Consider the following 19,093-nt stretch of genomic DNA (forward strand, 5'->3'; position numbering starts at 1 on the left):
CACAGACTAACGCATGCAAAATGACTTTGATGAATCGGGACTTCATTATCGCATGCTTTTTAATGCAAAAAAGCATGTGATAAGCGTTATCGACCTTTAGAATGACATATTTCTTTCCCGTTTGTGGAAGGGTAAAACTGCTTCCTGCTATCAAGCTACTACACATCACACATCCACCACATTTCTACACCGGGGCGTTGGATTAGGAAGTATTGCTTCTGCACTTTCACATATTTATCTAATGTATCAGAAGGGCTTACATTTTACTTTAGATTTCTGGCTTCTGGTTAAAGCGAGGACCTGACAGTGGTACAAGAAAGTACATTGGTAAAACCCCTAAATTCTTCCATTTGTTAATTTTTCAATACTGATACATTTTTTTAATATTTTCTCCATTATAAAACTTATTTATTTAAACTTAGGTTTATTTGGTCATTTTTTGGTTAGATTGTCATCGCTAGATACAATTGGTCAGTGATTTAATACATATTGGCACATGTGACCTGTCTGGACACCATATTTGCTGACATTGTAAATATCATTAGTGACACCTTTATTTTTTCTGTTTGAATTTTCACTATGTTCAAACAGTACAGCCTTGCAATCTAAACTTTGGACTCAATTTTTGGTATCATTAACTAACTTCTGGGGATATCCTCTTGCTAATAATTAGTTACCCATAATTTCAAGATCATGGGCTCAATGTCACTATCGATACATACCACCCTCAACATCTGGTATTTAGGTAAAGAATTCAAGAGATGCTTTGGGTGGTTGCTTTGGTAATGCACAATATTTATATATATATATACATATATGTTATATATGAGCCATTAGTGCCTGAGGTTTAGGAATACTGAGAGCAAAGGATTAGCTCAAATTCTTTGACAAAGAAGAAAGAAAGTCTTAGTTTAAGGGTCATGGCAAATGGGGCATTTTGCCTGCTGCTTTCATCCTACTGAAAAACAGGAGCCTGTGCCTTCCTGTTACTGCTCCCATTGTTGTTTAATGGTGAGTGTCTGGTTGATGCACATAGAGACATATGGACTTCAGTGTAAAAACACTGGCTTGGGCATTAGGAGCACTCAAAGGCAGAAGAACAGGGGTGTTAAGGCCACGGCTGTGTGGCAGAGGCAGACCTGTGTGGCATTGACCTAACAAGTCAGCTATGTCTCGGAAAACACCCAAGAGCCTTGGTTTAGGCATTATGCTATTCATTTCTCAGCACAGTCCAACTGGGGTTTACATAATAAACTTCTCTATATTTTTCTCTTAAAACTAATAAACTTTCTTTTTACTCCTTCTTCCCTTTGCAATAGTGTGTACTTTGTTTCTCTTTTGTTGCATGAGGTCTGCCTTAAACATACAGTATATACACCCATCACTGATACTATACCATTATGTCTCAGGTATCACTGTCGCACAAAAGTGCTCACTTTTATCCAGCTCCTCCCTAATAGTATGTGGAAGGGCTGAAACCTAGTTCTATAAGCACATTAGCTAAAAGCCAGGGTGGCTGTGAAGTATCTGCTTTGTTGAAATTTAGTACAAGGCTCAACTGAAATATAATTGTTCTGGCCATTATTGCTATATGGTATCCTGTAATAGTGTCTGTAGCTGGCATGTGGCTTCATCAGACACTATGAAAAATTCCCGATGCCCTCTTCAGTATACAGCAGGCCCGGACTTGCAAGCTGTAGATTCTGGCAAATGCCGTAGTGGCTGCTGTAGGATGCTGTCACTATTTATTAGACCCATTGGGCGCTTTGAATCTTGGTCTGGTATCTAGTCCCACACTCCTTCTTTTGTCAGATCAACTTTTCATGGGGCCCTCAGCCAACATCCATTCTAATTACAACAGAGTAAGTACTAATCCCTTTCAAACACGGTATCTGTTATCAGTGGCGTAACTACCTCACACCAAAAGGGCCTAGTGTGTACAGCACCAGCAACCCACCTGCCCCCACTCACTTTCCCTGCTTCCCACCAGCTTGTGCCACCCACTCACATTTAGGTAGGAGAGTGGCTGGGGAGTGGGGGACACAAACAGGGTGGGGGCCGGGCACTACAGTTTCAAAAACTATAGAGGAAACAGATCTTGCGGGGTTCACCTTTAATTTAACTTTTAGTATGTTACAGAATGGCCAATTCCTATTGTTTCTGATTTACTTGCCTGCTTCTTCAAACTCTTTGTAGCTTTCAAATGGGGTCACTGACCCCAGCAGCCAAAAAAACTATTGCTGTGTGAGGCTACAGTTTTATTGTTATTGCTAATTTTTATAACTTATTTATCTGTTCAGGTCCACTACTTTTCATATACCAATCTCTAATTTAAACCACTTCCTGGTTGCTATGGTAATTTGGATCCTAGCAACCAAATAGCTGTTGAAACTCCAAACTGGAGAGCTGCTATACAAAAATTGAAATAATGAAAAAAACATCAATTGTAAATTGTTTCAGGATATTACTCTATATCGTATACTAAAAGTTAACTGGGTTTAAAATGTCAAAAACAAATTATTGCTTTAATAACAATCAACCACTAGAGGCCTCTATTTTTTAATAATCAACATTTTGTTCCATTAAAAACCTATAGCAAAAAGTTACCTGAGAGATATTTGTATGCTGTGAAAGGTTGCAATAGGAACCCACAGGACCAGTTTTAATGGGTGTAAGGGTATTTTATCTGGGACCTGAGTATGAAGGGCTTCTTGGTAAAATAACAAAATTCATGTTTTATTGTAAAACCAGTACTTTGGAATATATGTATATACAGCTGTTATTACATTGGGGAGCTGCAGTTCAGTGACAAATGATAGAGGCATGCAGTCTGCAGCCCTTCAGCTAAGCCTTTTATCCATCCCCATCTCTCCTTCTTTGTTCCTGTATAACTATGTGGCCCTCTCAGAGAACAGAGCAGTATACACCTATAAACATCTCCCTTTTCACATGAGCAAAAGGAATAAAAGTTGGGCTCTTCCTATTCTTTAAGTTAAAAAAAACAGTATTTGCTGTATTTCTTTTTTATGAACTTCAGTTGGGGAGTATATTGTCTGAGAATGTGCAAGCTCTTTTGGGCAAGGCCCTCTTTACCTCTTGTATTGATTACTAGTTGTTTTTGTATGTACACAACCAGTTATTGTACAGATCTGCAGAACACTTTATATAAATAAATATGTGTTAATAATAATAATGTGCAAGGGAACAGCACAGGAGCAAGCCCATCAGGCAATCTTGGCATTATCTCTGCATAGGTAATGCTTGTGTACTGCATGTATTAAAGGACTAAAGGAAATGGATCAGTGTTATCCAGGGTGAAATTAAAGGATGAGAAAATATTTTAGTATTCTGCCCATGCAAAAAACTAAGCTCATGTAAGGGATCCCTGAAAAATGACATCTTTGGAAAGATTTTCTGAAAGTTGGTTCCAGCCTGAGGAAGAACTTTTTACTAGTGGGCACCAAACAGAGTTGTCACCTGGCCGGTATTTCCAGCGCTGGTTTTGTCTTTCAGGTGCCTAGAGGCCGCCCCCATACTCCGCCCCCTCCATTCTTAGGATAGCGCACATCCTTACACCTCACATACAGGGCACTCGGGATGAGGTGTGCTGAAGTTTTCTGCGAATCCTGTCCCCCATGCTCCGTATATGAGCAAATTTAAGTGCATTGCCACAAATCTGGGCCTGGATATTTCAGTGTCTGGCAATGTACTTGCTGGTAAATTTGGAATCTCTAATGTTTCCAATTCCACCCGCACTAACCCCTTCATGCCTTGCATTACCTCTTCCAGCCTGCACACCCCTCCAGTTAAGAAGCCCTGCCCCCTCTGCCCACAGCCCTACCCCGTCTCAGTCCACCTCCTACCCTCATGTCATCGGCCAGTAAGGGGCCATGGAAAAGATTGCAACCCTAGCGCACCTAACATATTGACATTCTCCAATAAATTAGGCTTTTCTGGTCTTTTAAAGGAAAAAGAAAGGTAAAGTCACTTGGGGGTGCCAAAATGTTAAGCACCCCCAAGTGACTTTAACCGCCTACCTTTTACCCCGGGCTGGTGCCGCTGTCAGGAGAAAACAGCACCAGCCCGGGGTAGCTGTCGGCACTTCCTCCTTCCGGCTTCGCTTCGCGCGCATGCGCAGTAGAGTGAAAAGCCGAACTTAAACATTTAAGTCGGCTTTTTCGCTCTACTGTGCATGCCCGGCCACCGGCAGTTTAGGAAGTTGACGGCGGAAGGAGGAAGTGCTGCGCTCCAGCTACCCCGGGCTGGTGCTATTTTCTCCGAACAGGGGCACCAGCCCGGGGTACAAGGTAAGAGGTTAAAGTCACTTGGGGGTGCTTAACATTTTGGCACCCCCAAGTGACTTTGCCTTTCCTTCTCCTTTAATCCTTTTCATTTAAGATCCCATTACACTAACTTGGACACCAGTGCAACACCAATGATTTCACTTATACATTTAAAAAAAGTATTAACTACAGATCTTTAAAGGGACAGTACCACCAAAAGTGTATCAAACAATTAAAATATAATATACTGTTGTCCTGCACTGGTAAAAGTTGTGCTTTTGCTTCAGAAAGAATACTATAGTTTATATAAACAAAGCTGCTGTGTAGCCATGGGGGCAGCCATTTAAGCTGGAAAAAAAGGAGAAAAGTCGAAGGGTACATAGCAGATAACAGATACAGCATAATGGTATTTTACTGAGCTTATCTATTATTCACTATAAAACCTGTGTGCCATGAAACATTTTTTGGGTTCACTGTTCCTTTAAGGGCTGTGGCACACAGGGAGATTAATCGCCCCGCGACAAATCTCCCTTGTCACGGGCGACTAATCTCCCCGATATGACATCCCACTGGCGAGAATTTAAATTGCTGGTGGGATGGCATACGCAGCGCCGCAATCGCGGAAGTTGCCTCTCGAGATAATTTTGCCGATTCCGGCAAATCGACGGCGCCGCGTATGACATCCCACCAGTGATTTACATTTTCGCCGGTGGGATGTCATATCGGGGAGAATAGTCGCCCGTGACAAGGGAGATTTGTCACGGGCAACTAATCTCCCCGTGTGCTACAGCCCTAAGGCAAAATTCCTTCTTTACTTACAGGGCTAAATTGTACTGCCACCCTAGACATGCTCGTTGAGGATGCCACCTCCACACTGATATTTCTTGGCCATACACAGTCAGCACTGTATAGGTAATCCCCACAAGTTTATTTACAAAAGTGGACTACAGTAAAACTGAATAAAAACGTTTATAGGGGGTAAAACGGTTGCTGATCAGAGAAAACAAAGTATTTCTAGAGCAGTGAAACTCTAGCAGTTCAGAATCAAAGATGAAACATACTTTAAAGAGGAAAGTTTTTATTAAAAAAAAAAAAAAATGATTATATATATACTGTATATATATCATTTACAATGAAATATAAAAGGCAAAGGACATGAACAGGGCAATGAGTTAACCCATAGCCAGGTTTTGTACAGAGCCATCTTCCAGGGTTGGATGACGGTGCCGTCATGGTGAACATTCCTCTGGCTGACCCCACACTATTTAGTCTCAGTGATCTAGTAATGAAGCCAGCTGTTCCCTACAGAGCAGGGACAACAGGGATGTTTATTGGTTGAATTACCCTCTTTTGGTTGCACCTGCCTCCTGCTATCGCACAAGCAGTTGGCAGCACAAGCCGTAAAATCTTGTTAAATTTTCATGGGGAAAATGTCCCCAGGTGTTAACAGGATCATATCCAGCGTGCCAGGCAACCTTACTCATAAGATCTGAATATAGCCATGCAGATGTTGCAATGTATAAAGTGATGGAGGCTTCCTTCTGAAATTCAACCACATAGTTTGCCATGGATATAATTTTTACAAAGAAAACAATCCCATCCAGTCAGGTCATTAGTGTAATCCTGTAGGTGTATCAGTAGCTGTACCACATGTGCAGTCAGGGAACATAATGCCTAGAAATCACCTGTAAAAGAAAGACATCAAGTCCTCTTAATATCCCACCCACAGAATCCCTAAATGTACCTGATTTTGTTTTAAAAACTACACCGATTGCATATTCGGGGTTAGATGGACTGGTATTGCACCTCCTTCCATCTTAATGTGGTGAAACAGGTGTATGGGCCTGTACCCCTATTTTGGCCAGTATTTGCAAATTCCAGCTAGTGGGTATGAGCACGGGCACACGTGACTCAAACACTCAGGCTGGGCCTTCCCAAAATGGAAGAAATGCACTTATGAGATGTTGCTGCAACTCTCCACTGCCAAAGACGTATATAATGTAATTATGGACGCCAGAGGTTCTTTTGCATTGAACTAGAACTTGGTTTATTGATGGTACACAGCATATGCAGGGTTAATACTCACAGCACTAAGGTAGAATAGCACAAATGTCAAATGCAGTCCCAAGGTAGCAGAACAGTGTAGCACCACGGTGGAGACAGATGTAGGATAATAGACAGGAGTCCCAAGGGCGTCTACCTTTACTGGACCGGATCCCTACACCCAACAGTGGTTCAGGGTTTAGAAATAGCCCGAATCCTATGTCTGAACTGGGGTCCCTACAATAAGGCAGTGTACTAAACCCACTAAATTCTCCTTTGTTGGAGCGCACAGCTGCTCTTGCTAAATAACCCTGAACTAAGCCACACTCCTAGAGCGTGCTGTGACAGAGTATTACCTGCAATTGACTTCACCTCACTCACGGGGTCCCTGCTCCCTGACTTAGAATCACTAGATGGATGGCTTCCTCTAGGGCACAGGCTTCTGGGCCTAGTTGGGTCCCAGGCTCAATGTGCACCACCTTCTGTTGATGAGAGGAAGGCCAAAGAGGAAGTGCCCATGCCTTGCATAACACTATATTACAGTGTGCACAGTGTGGTTATCCTATCTAAGGGCCAATAATTGCACAGATGTAAATATCCAAGTTGAAACATAACATTCGCTCAGCAGACCAGGAAGTGTAGGGCTAAGTCTGATGCCAGATGAGGCATAGGGTGGATTTTTTCGGCAAGCGGAAAAGCGCTTGCTGAAAATTCTGCCCTACGCCTCCTACATGTGCCTGCACCTGAATGAATGAGATACGCTCGGGTGCAGGCACAAGTAGCAGGCGTAGGGCTGTATTTTCGTCAAGCATTTTTCCGCTTGCCGAAAATATCAGCCCTACGCCACGTCTGGCATCAGCCTAAGACCACAGGGTGCGTTAACCCCATGGGTCTCTACAGGCCTAAACAGTAAAAGATGTAGGATGCTTTGGTGGTTTAAAGGGGATGTTCACCTTTGAATTAACTTTTAGTATGACAAAGAGAGTGACATTTTGAGACAATTTGCCACTGGTTTCCATTTTTCATTTGTGGTTTATCAGTTATTTAGCTTTTTTTTTTGTTTAGCGGCTCTCCAGTCTGGAATTTCAACAGCTTTCTGTTTGCTAGGCTCTTGTTTACTTTAGCAACCAGGCAGTGGGGTGAATGAGAGACTGGAATATGAATAGGAGGGGGGCTGAAATGAATGAAAATAGAAGGAATACAAAAAGTAACAGTTAAAATAAAATTGTAAGCTCACAAAGCAAGTTACCGGGGCCAGTGACCCACATTTGAAAGCTGGCAAGATGTATAAAAAGAAGGCAAATAATTCTTAAACTCTAAAAATAATTGAATAAATGAAGACCAATTGCAAAGTTGCTAGCAATATGATAACAGGTGGTTCAATTTTAAGTTAATAGGTTAAACACAGAACAAGTCGTGTGTTAAGATGGTACATAAGGCATAGTGTTCTCCCACAGAGGGTACCTGTCCCAGATAAAAGAAGTGTCAGGGGGGCTTCATATAAATCCATTGCCAGTACATTACCTAAACATTGTGCCATGGAATGTATTATTAGCTGGGACTAATCAGATTCAACTGATTCATATTTATATAAGAGTTAGGTGATCTAGGAGGGAAGAAAACTGGTTCTATGAGACCTGAAGTACTGACACGTGACGAAGGCTAATCCTGTAGCTTTATGCAGATGCACTAAATGGTATGTGGGTGGGTTTCAGCATGCATGCAGCTACTTGTGTGAATCCCAGGCTAGATTCATTGCCAAGCACATGCTGCAGGATCAGACTCCATTTCTCTGTATTGCAAATAAGTTATTTTCTCATTGGTTCCCCAATACAAGAGAGGAAATAGAATTGTCAGCTATTAGTGTAAAATCTTTTAGCTATAAATAAGTCAAAGATACCGTCAGAACCCAGTAATTCATCAAAAATGGAAAAAATCATTGGCTTAGACTTCTCAAACACATACTTCCAGTATTTGTCTATGAATAAACATAATGCCCTTGAGGCAACAGAATTTACCAGCATGAATATAAGTTTTTGTATTTTCTCCAGTAAAATTTATCAAAAATATACAATATATCTGTTTACAGTTGTATGACACCTGCCACCCTCAATGGTGGGTCCTATTGGGTGCATTTATTTCTTTTCAACACCATCTGTTTTACAGAATTCGGATTTAATAAATCAGAACAAACAAAAAAAAAGTAATGAAGATATGAATATTCACATTGACATCAATTAAAATAACAAGAAACACAAAGTTTTGCAGCATTTTATTACAATGGTTATGATGGCATATAACATTTCTAAACCTTGTAGAGGGACGCTGATCTGGGTTTACAAACAAACCTATAGAATATTTGTAGAAGTACACTACATAGCTATGTTTGAGAGATGCCAAGAGAATGCTACCTGATAAGGGCAGCTGTAAAATTGGTTGACAGGTCTGGATTTGTGGTGAGGCCACAAAGGCCCAGGCACAGGGCGGCATAAATTTAGGGGTGGCAACTTCAGCGCATCCTTTCCCCAGTACTCCATTGGTAAGCTACAAGGAAGCACATGCGCACGATTCTGTGGGGGGGGGGGGGGGGGGGGGGAGGTGGTCTATGGGCGCCCTCATCAGAAATCCAGCGCTGTTGCTTGAGAAGAATTTTTTTCTTATATATAGTTTGGGCTCGGGCTACTTGTTCCAGTTAAAGCTAATGCTACAATGACATTATTGATAGTTCTATGCTTCTTTTGTGGCAACAGTTTGAGAATGCCTCTTTCGAAATAGCGATCAGCGAATTTGTCCAGTTTTGGTTAAAAATCTTGTGGCTCTGCACAAATTCACAAAAGCATTGAAGCTAATGGGCATTTTTTCGTGGTGACTTTTTCCATAATTTTTTGCAGCCATTGGAGTCTATGGGCATTTTTATCAGGGCAAAAAATGTTTGCATATCACTAAAACTGATGACTGTGTCCAGTCAGGCAAAGTGAACAGTGGGTGGCACTGCTGTTTCCAGTTCATTAAAGCCATAAAAATTATCTTGAAAACTACGAGTACAACCCAGGCGTAATTTTATAACATCCATAGGGATACCACAAACATTGGAGAAGGCAGGAACCAAGGGGCTGCCATCACAATATTTACCTTGCCTGGTAGAACAGGCTATTATAACCTATAAAACCGCAAACCTCAAGGTTCTTGGAGATAAAACAGAAAATAAAAATGATAGATCAAGATTCAAATAGCAACTGAACTTGTTAGGTGATTTTAAATCATATTACAGGTAATACCTCAGCATCTGAACAACGGTTTCAACAAAATGATATCTCCAATAATTAAAATAAATAAATAAATCAAAGGGAAAAAGATTTCCAAAAAAATTTGTTGTATTTTACCTTGGGGTTCAAAGGCTATGGATAACATACAAAAAGCATTTGGATTCTGGCTATAGAAGAAAAATATCCTGAATTAAGACTACTGGGATCCACAAGGCTGTGTTTGCAGGGAGCAGTATAGCAAACATTGCAGGCACTGGTACAGGTATAGGACCCATTATCCAGAATGCTCGGGACCAAGGGTATTCCGTATAAGGGGTCTTTCCATAATTTGGATCTCCATACCTTAAGGGCAGTGACACACAGGGAGATTAGTCAGCGTGCAATGCCATTCCACCGGCTAGAATGTAAATCTCTGGTGGGATGGCATACGCGGCGCCGCGATTTGCCGAAGTCGCCCGAAGTTTCCTTTCAAGGCAACTTTGGTGATGCCATCCCACCCCCAATTTACATTCTAGCCAGTGGGATGGCATTGTGAGGAGATATGTCGTGCGGCGACTAATCTCATCGTGTGTCACTGCCCTAAGTCTACTAAAAAAAAAAAAAAAACCCAATAAAAAACATGAATTAAACCCAACAGAATTGTTTTGCATCCAATAAGGATTAATTATATCTTAGTTGGGATCGATTACAAGGTCCTGTTTTATTAATACAGAGAAAAAAGGAAATGTGTTATAAAATTATGAATAATTTGATTAAAATGGATAACAGATCCCATACCTGTATACAAAAAAAAAAAAACCACATCCTTCCATTTTTATTTTCTAAATGATTTTAAAAAGAATGGAACAGGACAGTAAAATCAATACAGATGTTTGTATTTTATTAAGCAAAAAAAAAAAAAATTTGAATGTACAAATGTTTTTTTCCAGCTATTTGATAAACAATGACAAACTTTTGACAGCCTTGAAAACAGAATGTCAGAATAAATATTCTGATGGGCCACAAAAAAAAAAAAAAAAAAAGAGAAAACCTTTTTCAATAAGGGACAGTTACAAAATAAAGGTTAACACAATTCAGGAATTCATTTAGAACAGAAAACATTCTTTTTCAATACTTTCACAAAGGCAGAGCACATAGGACTATTTTTAAAGTTGGAGGGAACTGGGTTAGGGCCCATAAACTAGGGTTTCCACACATGTTCTCCAATCCGATGGCTTTGTTAACACAGCAACACATGAGTTAATAAAGCCCATCTATTGTACATGGCACTGCACCAACACTTCTGAATACAGGTAAGATACAATGCAAAAGACAGCGTCCAGTGCTGTGGGTTCAGGCACAGTAGAAAAGGGCTTTGTGTTGAGGTGAAGTGCAAAAAAAAAAAAAAAAAAAAAGAAAAATACTGAATGGGAACACGTGTAAAAACACCCATTTGTAAAATCCCTCAAAGAGCTCTGTTTGGGACCCCATTGTGTCAGTCAAACCTGCAGCTCTTTATCTAGCAGTAATTTCCACCATCCACTTACTTTTAGGAACAGCCTATATATAAAGAATACTGACACCATGTTGGCTTACTATTTCCACAGTGTTACTTTAACCCTCCCTCTGTGTAAAACTGCAAAGCTTCAGAAATTGGCAACCCGGGTCTGCAGGCAACCAATCTGGGCAACACCAATCTAGAGATTCTGGCAAAAGCCAGGTGGGTTACTGTAAGATGCTATAGCCAGTCACTATTTATTGGGCCTGTGGGGGCTGTATGGTACTCTAAGTATTTGAAATGTAGGGGCAATTTTGAACTCAGTCCGGACCTGTGTCCCCCCTCCCCAAGCCAGTTTGGTCATTGCATTTTGCATGCATTGTAACTCCATTTAGCACTCTGGCTATACACACATCATAGATGGTTTGGGAAAGTAAAGTGTTAAAGAAAGACTGGGCCAAGGTCAGAAGATTGCCATATTTAAATGAATCCCATTTAATACTATACAATATTCAGGTTTACACCATTTAGCATCATACAGAATAAGTTAAACATCAATAACTTGAGGCATTTATTTTACACTAGTACAGTGTCTACAAATGAAATCTATTAGGTGTGCTTTCTTTCATACAGTACATGACAAGGTTTAACATATCCAGTCCTACTGGAATTAGCTTTTTCTTCACATATGTTTCAGAAGAAGCTTACAAAATAAATCAGCATGGTTATTTACAGATGTCATGCTTTTGGAAACTTTAGCTTCTTCCGATTTATTGACAACAACAAAAACTATTTCAGAAAAAGAAATACAAAGTAATACAACTCAACTGAAAGTGAACAAAGCATTTTAATTAAAAAAATGCCCATAGGAAAAATATTAAGTGCATAGCATATGAGACCAAATATAGCTAAATTACAGTGATAAGGTTTTACCACTTGGGGCACTGATGGAACGGAATTCTGGCCCTCACCAGCACCCAAGGTTGTAAGTGACATACATATAACACTGTATCAAAACTGTACAAGACCAGGTTCCTACTTACATAGAATATTATGTTCTACAAAATGTCAGAGTGTTTCAGCTGGCACCGGGTCATCAGTGGTTTGACCAGTTTTTCAGTAAAGGTAGTTCCTTGCACAGCCTCTACTTTGAAATGCATCACTATTTCGCTCTTTCAAGATCATGCTTTTCCCTGAAAATGAAAAACAGTGCATCGGAAAAGAGCAATAAGATATATGTACGTTATTCTACTGGCAAGTTCTGCTGTAAAAGAGAAATCAGAGACCTGGGCTTAGATATGTAGAGTGGGCATAGCCTAGCAGTTGTGTTGCAGCTCACTGTGAGAAGCAGGTAGCCAGTGGTGGAAGTTGCATTGCAGAAAAGAATGTAACGTATTTTATCCTTAAGGCAAGGACAGGCAACCTGGAATGTTGAGCTACAAAACCCAGCATCTGAAGGCTGAGTGGGGCAGCAAATGAGGTTGTTAATTTTCATAGGGCTGCTGTAGATTAGGCCATATGCAGCTAAATTTTGAATTATAGAAAGAACCCTGCTGGGAGACTTCACATAAAAAATAAACCCACAAATTCTAAACAGCCTAAAAACCTCTGGAACAAATAACATTACTTTTCTGCTACAGTAGAGAAATATTCATTATGTGTGAATTAGGGAGGTGGTTTGGTTAGTAAAAATACTTTGACCTCATAGCAAAACTATACATCTGTGGCAATTCAAGGGGCTAAACAGTTACTAGAACAACAAAACAAAGGAACACAAATAACAAGTGAATTTGTAGAATCTTTTGTTAACCCCCATGGTTTTTTATGGCAAGTTGTTTGGGGATTCAGATAAGCGTCTGTGCAAGTTTGGGTTTTGGCTATGCCGGTTTCGACTGCGCACAGATGAAAACATGGTGTTGCATCCTTCTACTTTACATTTATGCAGTTGCCGCAAATGGACAGTTTTATAATGAGCTCTAAATGTCCCTTTGTTGCTATATGTTTTTTGGCAGATATGGCAAGTTATTGGCATACCAGATGGTATGCTTGAGAAACTCTGGTGAACTCTATCAGTCAAGTTAAAATTCTGGTAGAGCTCTTCCTGTGTAATGAAGCTTAATCCTTCACAGCTTTCATCACTATCTTCCACTGGTATGTTACCTTCTTCACTACCTCCATCGGAGTCCCAGGAGGAATGGGAACTGCTGCCGGACTTAATGCTGGAAGTAGTGCTTAAATCCAACACAACATTGTCATTCACAGGCTCTGTCCCAAAGCTGTCCAAACAAGGCTCTCTGATCTTACTCATGGGATAAACCAGGCTCCCTGTTCTGTTCATTCCTTTGAAGATCACAGACGTCTGTCCAGGATTTTTCACTGGAGGGTCCTGATAACAATCCTTAGTGTCCTTTAGAAGATAGGGTATATTGTATGGGATGCTTTGTAGCTCATGTGCTTCTTTAGTCAACAGCTTCTGATGAAGGTTTAAATTTGAACTGTGCCTGCAAGTCAGAATAAAGCCATCAGACAAAAAATCGAATGAGATTTAAGAGTCAGTACAGTAAATGTGGACCTCTATACACGTTGAATTATTAATGTTCCTTTATACACCCGAGGAGCTCTTAAAGAGATACATTACGATCTAGGAAATGATTCACAATACCCAATATTGAGAACTACCTTATTAGCATAAAAACAGGCTTCTAGAGGATATCACTTATTATTATAAGGCTATTGCCTATGGAAAGATATATTTTTATGATTATAAGTTCATTTTCAATTTTGTAGGATATCCAAAATAAAGCCACATTAATACTGATAATTCAATTTTATTTCATGGTTTATTACATGAAAACACTATTGAGGTATATGCTTTGAGAAAACCTGGAGTTAAAATCTCATGTCAAGTATTACTGATAGGATGTTTTGTGCATATATTAGGCCACTAGGTGACAGCAGTTTTAGGTATTGGACATAGGTTATAATGTACACCACCAGCCACTAAAGAGCCAGTGGTTATACAAAGGGGAAACCCACTCAGTTTTGGGATCTGGACCTGAGGAAGAACAGCAAAAACATTAAGCTGGAGTGCATGTCCCAGCCCATGCATATATATCAATAAGAGTAATAATTCTATGCCCAAGACATGCCATATCTCACATTTATTTATTTATTTATTTTTTAACTACACGCTCCCCGATATCACCCACCCGTAGGTGGGGAGATTGCCAAGCGAGTGCATCTCAGCGTGTATGGGGACCTAAACAGTCTACAAGAGGCAATTTCTGACACTGGGAGGCAGGGTGCTATACATTAAACAGCCTTGCATTATCACCTGTCTGGCCAAACTGCAGATAGGGTTGTCACTTTTAAAAAAATTTTGGCCAGGACATTATGATGCTGGGGTCACAAGGTGACAGGGACAATGGTGTATGACAGGGCTGTCCAACTGGAGGTCCACAGGTCAGATGTGGCCCTACGTCACTTTCATTGACAGCATTGGATCAATAAATATACACACACACACAATGTTCCTTATTGTAATGTACACATGGACCTAATAGAGTAATTCTTACCTGTCTCTGCTCCTCCGAGATGGGAAAGCAGCATGGCAGCCCTCTATCGTACATAAATGCATCTCCTTTGGGTGAACATTTTTGTAATGCATTTTTACACTATAAGGATTTTTAAAGGCCTTTTTGCATATTTCACAGTGGAAGCGTTTTTCATCTTTAGGTATTTGCAAGTGCTGTTCTCCAGAATCAATGTCAGAAGTCTTGTTAGGAATTGAACTGTATAGTCCCATGCTCATAGAGTAATTTTGGAATTCACCACCACCACCACCACCTTCTGAATCTGTATGTTTTGGTTGCTCTTTATTGAACAGGTTGGGTTCAGCCAACTGCTTTGCAACATTAAAGTGGTTTGAGTGCTTGATTTTGTGTTCACTCGAATTCATATTTAAAGGATAATCTTGAATATGATTGTTTTCTTTTTCCGAGGGTTGAAACTCATTCTCAGAATCAGAAGACTCACTGTTGTAGCTATTATCCATGACAGACTGATAATGCAGATCCTCAGAGTCATTTAACTTATACGAATCCAAAGACATGTTGTCCCTCTGTATCCCCCCAGAAATCTTTTGGTCTTGATTTTTATCACAATTTTCAAAGGTCTCATCACTCATTTCATGTATAGGGTTGTCCTCTTCAGAACTAGGTTCCTCCAAGTTTCCTTGTGGTTTATCAATGGACTCTTTCTGGATTTTAATGGGCATACTGGATTTCCGAGACTTCTTTTTGGGCATCATATCTGAGAGAAAGTCACCGGAAAGGATTTTCTCAGAGATGGAGGAGGAAATAACAGGAAGAGAGGGTAGCATTCCAGGAGTATTGGCAAGTTCTGCAGGTGTCGCAGGACTTCGATAGAAGGGCAGCACCGGTTGGACAGTTTTCAGATTGGGGAAAAGCACACATGACTGTCCAACATTAGGGAGACCAGACTGCAATTTAGTATCAGAAGTAGTACTGACATAGTTATTACCCGGTCTGCTGTCTAAGTTACAGGATTTAGATGCAAGTCTTTTAGAATCTTCAGACACAGATATAATTAGTCCATTCCTTAGATCCTTGTCTCTGTTATTTCTGTTCATTGGCATATGCAGCCTTGGGTTGGGATTTGAACTATGACGGTTTCGACTTCTCAGGGAGCTGAAGACCATATTACATCCCTCAATCGTACACCGGTGTTTTATCTTTAGATGGACAGCGTTGTAATGAATCTTTAGTGTTCCTTTGTCATAAAAGGTCTTTTCACAAGCAGTGCAAAAAACACGACCCTTCCTAGGCCCATTAATATTTCTTTCTGTGGGTTTATTTTTACCCTCAGGAGACACTGAAGAAATATCATAGTTGCTTGTATTGTTGTGGGAGCTAGCATCGCTTAAGGGGCTATCATCTTCTATTTTGGGGGCACCATCTTGAGTACTCATGTTGGAGTCATTTTCCAAATGAAATGTTGCAGAACTAGATGTTAAGAAGCTGCTGTCCAAGAAGGAGATTTGGGAATCATTTTTGCAATCTTTTGTTCTGTCATGGTTCCTTTCAGGCATTGATCTTTCTGGTGGTGATCCTATGAGTGGAGGAGGAACAGGACTGAAAAACTGAAATGGCAACATGAAAGCCATGTTATTTATCATGTTCTCAAAGGGATGAATGGCCGAAGGTGATGCCTTCTCCAATGAGGAAGGTAAAATAGGACTGCTCCTTGGGTTGCTGCTTTCGATAAATGTTCGAATGTCAGAATTGGTTCTAGCACTGGGCACAAGTACAGAATAACCTTCTTTTTCCTGGATTGCCATGAGTTCCACAATAGATTTTGTTTCACCAAAACGTAGAAACTGCTGCAGAGTAGCTAGTTCTTCTTCAACGGTCATAATAGACCAGTGATCCAGGACTTTTCCAGAGGCATCCTACAGTAGAGAGAAAGATGGGGGGAGGATGACAAACTTGAAGTAACAATATTCCCAAAAAACAACTACAAAAACATTGCAGGTTCCTTCATAAAACTACAACATTTATGAGAGAGAGAGAGAGAGAGAGAGAGAGAGAGAGAGAGAGAGAGAGAGAGAGAGAGAGAGAGAGAGAGAGAGAGAGAGAGAGAGAGAGAGAGAGAGAGAGAGAGAGAGAGAGAGAGAGAGAGAGAGAGAGAGAGAGAGAGAGAGAGAGAGAGAGAGAGAGAGAGAGAGAGAGAGAGAGAGAGAGAGAGAGAGAGAGAGAGAGAGAGAGAGAGAGAGAGAGAGTTGTGTTTTCAGATGAGCTTCTCATTTATGTCAAGTTCCTTTTTTTTCATTACACATTTAATAATCTTCTAGGCAACTATGAACAGAGAGCAAATGAGCCCGTATTGATCTATTGCCAGTGCTCACAAAGCACAGCTGTAATTACACTTGAGCTTTGGAGTTCTATCAAACTCAAGCCATGTCTAACTTTTTCCCAATAACTACAATAAATATTTTATCACAGGACATGTATTTGATAGTCTGCTGAGATTTTTCTCAGTGCATGTAAGAGTTTCCAGCACAATGAAGAATGTATCATCATAATTTTTTCATGCTGTAGAGGTTCAAGGTAATTGATTCCATATTTTTAATCCCAATACTAAAACGTTGAGATTATCCAGATCATTAAATATTGATTAGTGTCATGATATAAAATCACACCGGTGCTTTGCATAAAAATGTAATTGTTGCAAGGGCCAGAACCTTTCGCAGTGCACTTAATTGTGACCGTTTAACTCTCTACTGCTGGGCCTCTACCCCGCACATAGGGACTAGTTACAAAGGGGTTTGGTTGCTTACAGTTAATAATAAACATATCAAGAATCTTGGCAACAAAGCATTAGAGAACTGCTGCTTTGTAAGAAAGGGGAAAACACATATCCCTATAATAACATTTCTATCTGTAACTATAACAGACCTTAGTCTCCAGTATGGAGCTGAAAAGAAGATGAAAAAACCTAAAATTGAGTGTTTGAGTTTTTCAGTCTGAAATAACATTTTAGTATGATCCAAAGTACAATTGTAAGAATCAAGTAAGTAGTGCACATCTGCTGGCACATAGTAACACAGTAATGTGTGGCCCATATTGCAAAATTCATTTACTATCCATTAAGAAAATTAAACACACAGAATTTGCATTTTATGCTGTTAATGTCTATTGCTCTATGGAAACGTGAATTTGCTGAAGACAAGCCAGTTCTTGGCTGCAAACCCCGTTGTGGAAAATATATACCTGTAGTACATAACCACGGATATAATCCTGGAGGGTCCAGTCAAGGGAATGCAGAATCTGTAAGACCTCTTCTTGCTTAATGACACTGAAGAGACGATCTAGCAAAATCTTCAGACGAATTGGAATGGCTTGTGTCCCATAGAGCATGAGGCTGCTGATATCAAAGACTACGCTGGATTGAACTATTTCTACTTGGCTGGCAGGATAGAAGTGTGGGATCCGTAATTTGCTAAGTGCTAAAATAAACAAAATATAGAAACATGGATGAGAGAGATATAACACCACACTGCAGTCTTCAGAACAGTTACAATTAATATTGAGGAATAATTTACCGTGTGCAACCCATCCGTGCCTGCACTGCTCACACTGACGATGGTTTATTTTGCCAGGTTTAAAACCAAGGCAGATGCAATTTACCAAGGTGCACCTTATGGTCTGTAAGACAAATCAATAAGAACAAAGCTTAATGCGGACACCTATGCTGTATACCATGTATACCAGGGGGCTCAAACTCAATTTACCTGGGGGCCGCAGGAGGCAAAGTCAGGATGAGGCTGGGCCGCATAAGGGATTTCACAAAAAATTGGCTTTCAAGGGATAATGCAAGGCACGGCGGGCGGGAGCTGCTGATTGCGGAAATGACGTTATGCCATCATAACAGTTATTATGGGAAGACGTTCTGTGTGCACAATTAGCTGCTAAGGAGCTAATTGTGCACACAGAACGTCTTCCCATAACATGATTATGATGGCATAATGTCATTTCCGCAATCAGCAGCTCCCGCCCGCCGTGCCTTGCATTATCCCTTGAATCGCAATAAAAATTGCGATCCATTCATTGCTTTTGAGAAGGCGTTGGTGCGGGCCACAAAATACTGTACCGAGGGCCGCAAATGGCCCGCGAGTTTGAGACCCCTGATGTATACTGTACATTAGACAAGAAATAATAGACTACTGATTCATCATGGGTAACATATACAAGACAGACATCTTATTCTCTCTCTAGAACTATTTCTATTACAGCTCTCCAGTTTAAACCACTATCTGATTGCTAGAGTTGCTGCCCGTAGCAACTAAGAAGTAGAAATACCTACCTATACACATCTATCCTAATCTGCTTCTAGGGTGTATATTCAGGGCCATGCCCTAAATGCATTAATTTACAAATGTTCAGTTAGTCTGAACTTTTAAAAATGTCTCCATAATTTCTAGAAAGCAGAAGATTATTCTGATC

The 19,093-nt window shown here is 40.3% G+C and overlaps 1 protein-coding gene across 4 annotated transcripts in view; it reads right to left on the reverse strand.

The window, feature by feature from the left end:
• Positions 1-11,540: 11,540 nt before the first annotated feature.
• The window catches only part of bnc1 (basonuclin 1), a 58,760-nt gene continuing 51,207 nt past the window's right edge, over positions 11,541-19,093 (reverse strand). For 3 of the 4 annotated variants that reach the window (XM_004912617.4, XM_012959517.2, XM_002940098.5), the window contains 4 exons: positions 18,193-18,295; positions 17,861-18,096; positions 14,645-16,539; positions 11,541-13,570 (listed from right to left, as the gene is read on the reverse strand). In XM_004912617.4, the coding sequence (XP_004912674.2) occupies positions 12,892-13,570; positions 14,645-16,539; positions 17,861-18,096; positions 18,193-18,295 (2,913 nt within the window). In that variant the 3' untranslated portion in view covers positions 11,541-12,891. The remainder of the gene's footprint in view (positions 13,571-14,644; positions 16,540-17,860; positions 18,097-18,192; positions 18,296-19,093) is intronic. The other variant, XM_004912619.4, reaches the window with a different exon arrangement.

The sequence above is a fragment of the Xenopus tropicalis genome, chromosome 3 (genome assembly GCF_000004195.4).
Source record: "Xenopus tropicalis strain Nigerian chromosome 3, UCB_Xtro_10.0, whole genome shotgun sequence".
NCBI classification, from domain to species: Eukaryota; Metazoa; Chordata; class Amphibia; order Anura; family Pipidae; genus Xenopus; species Xenopus tropicalis.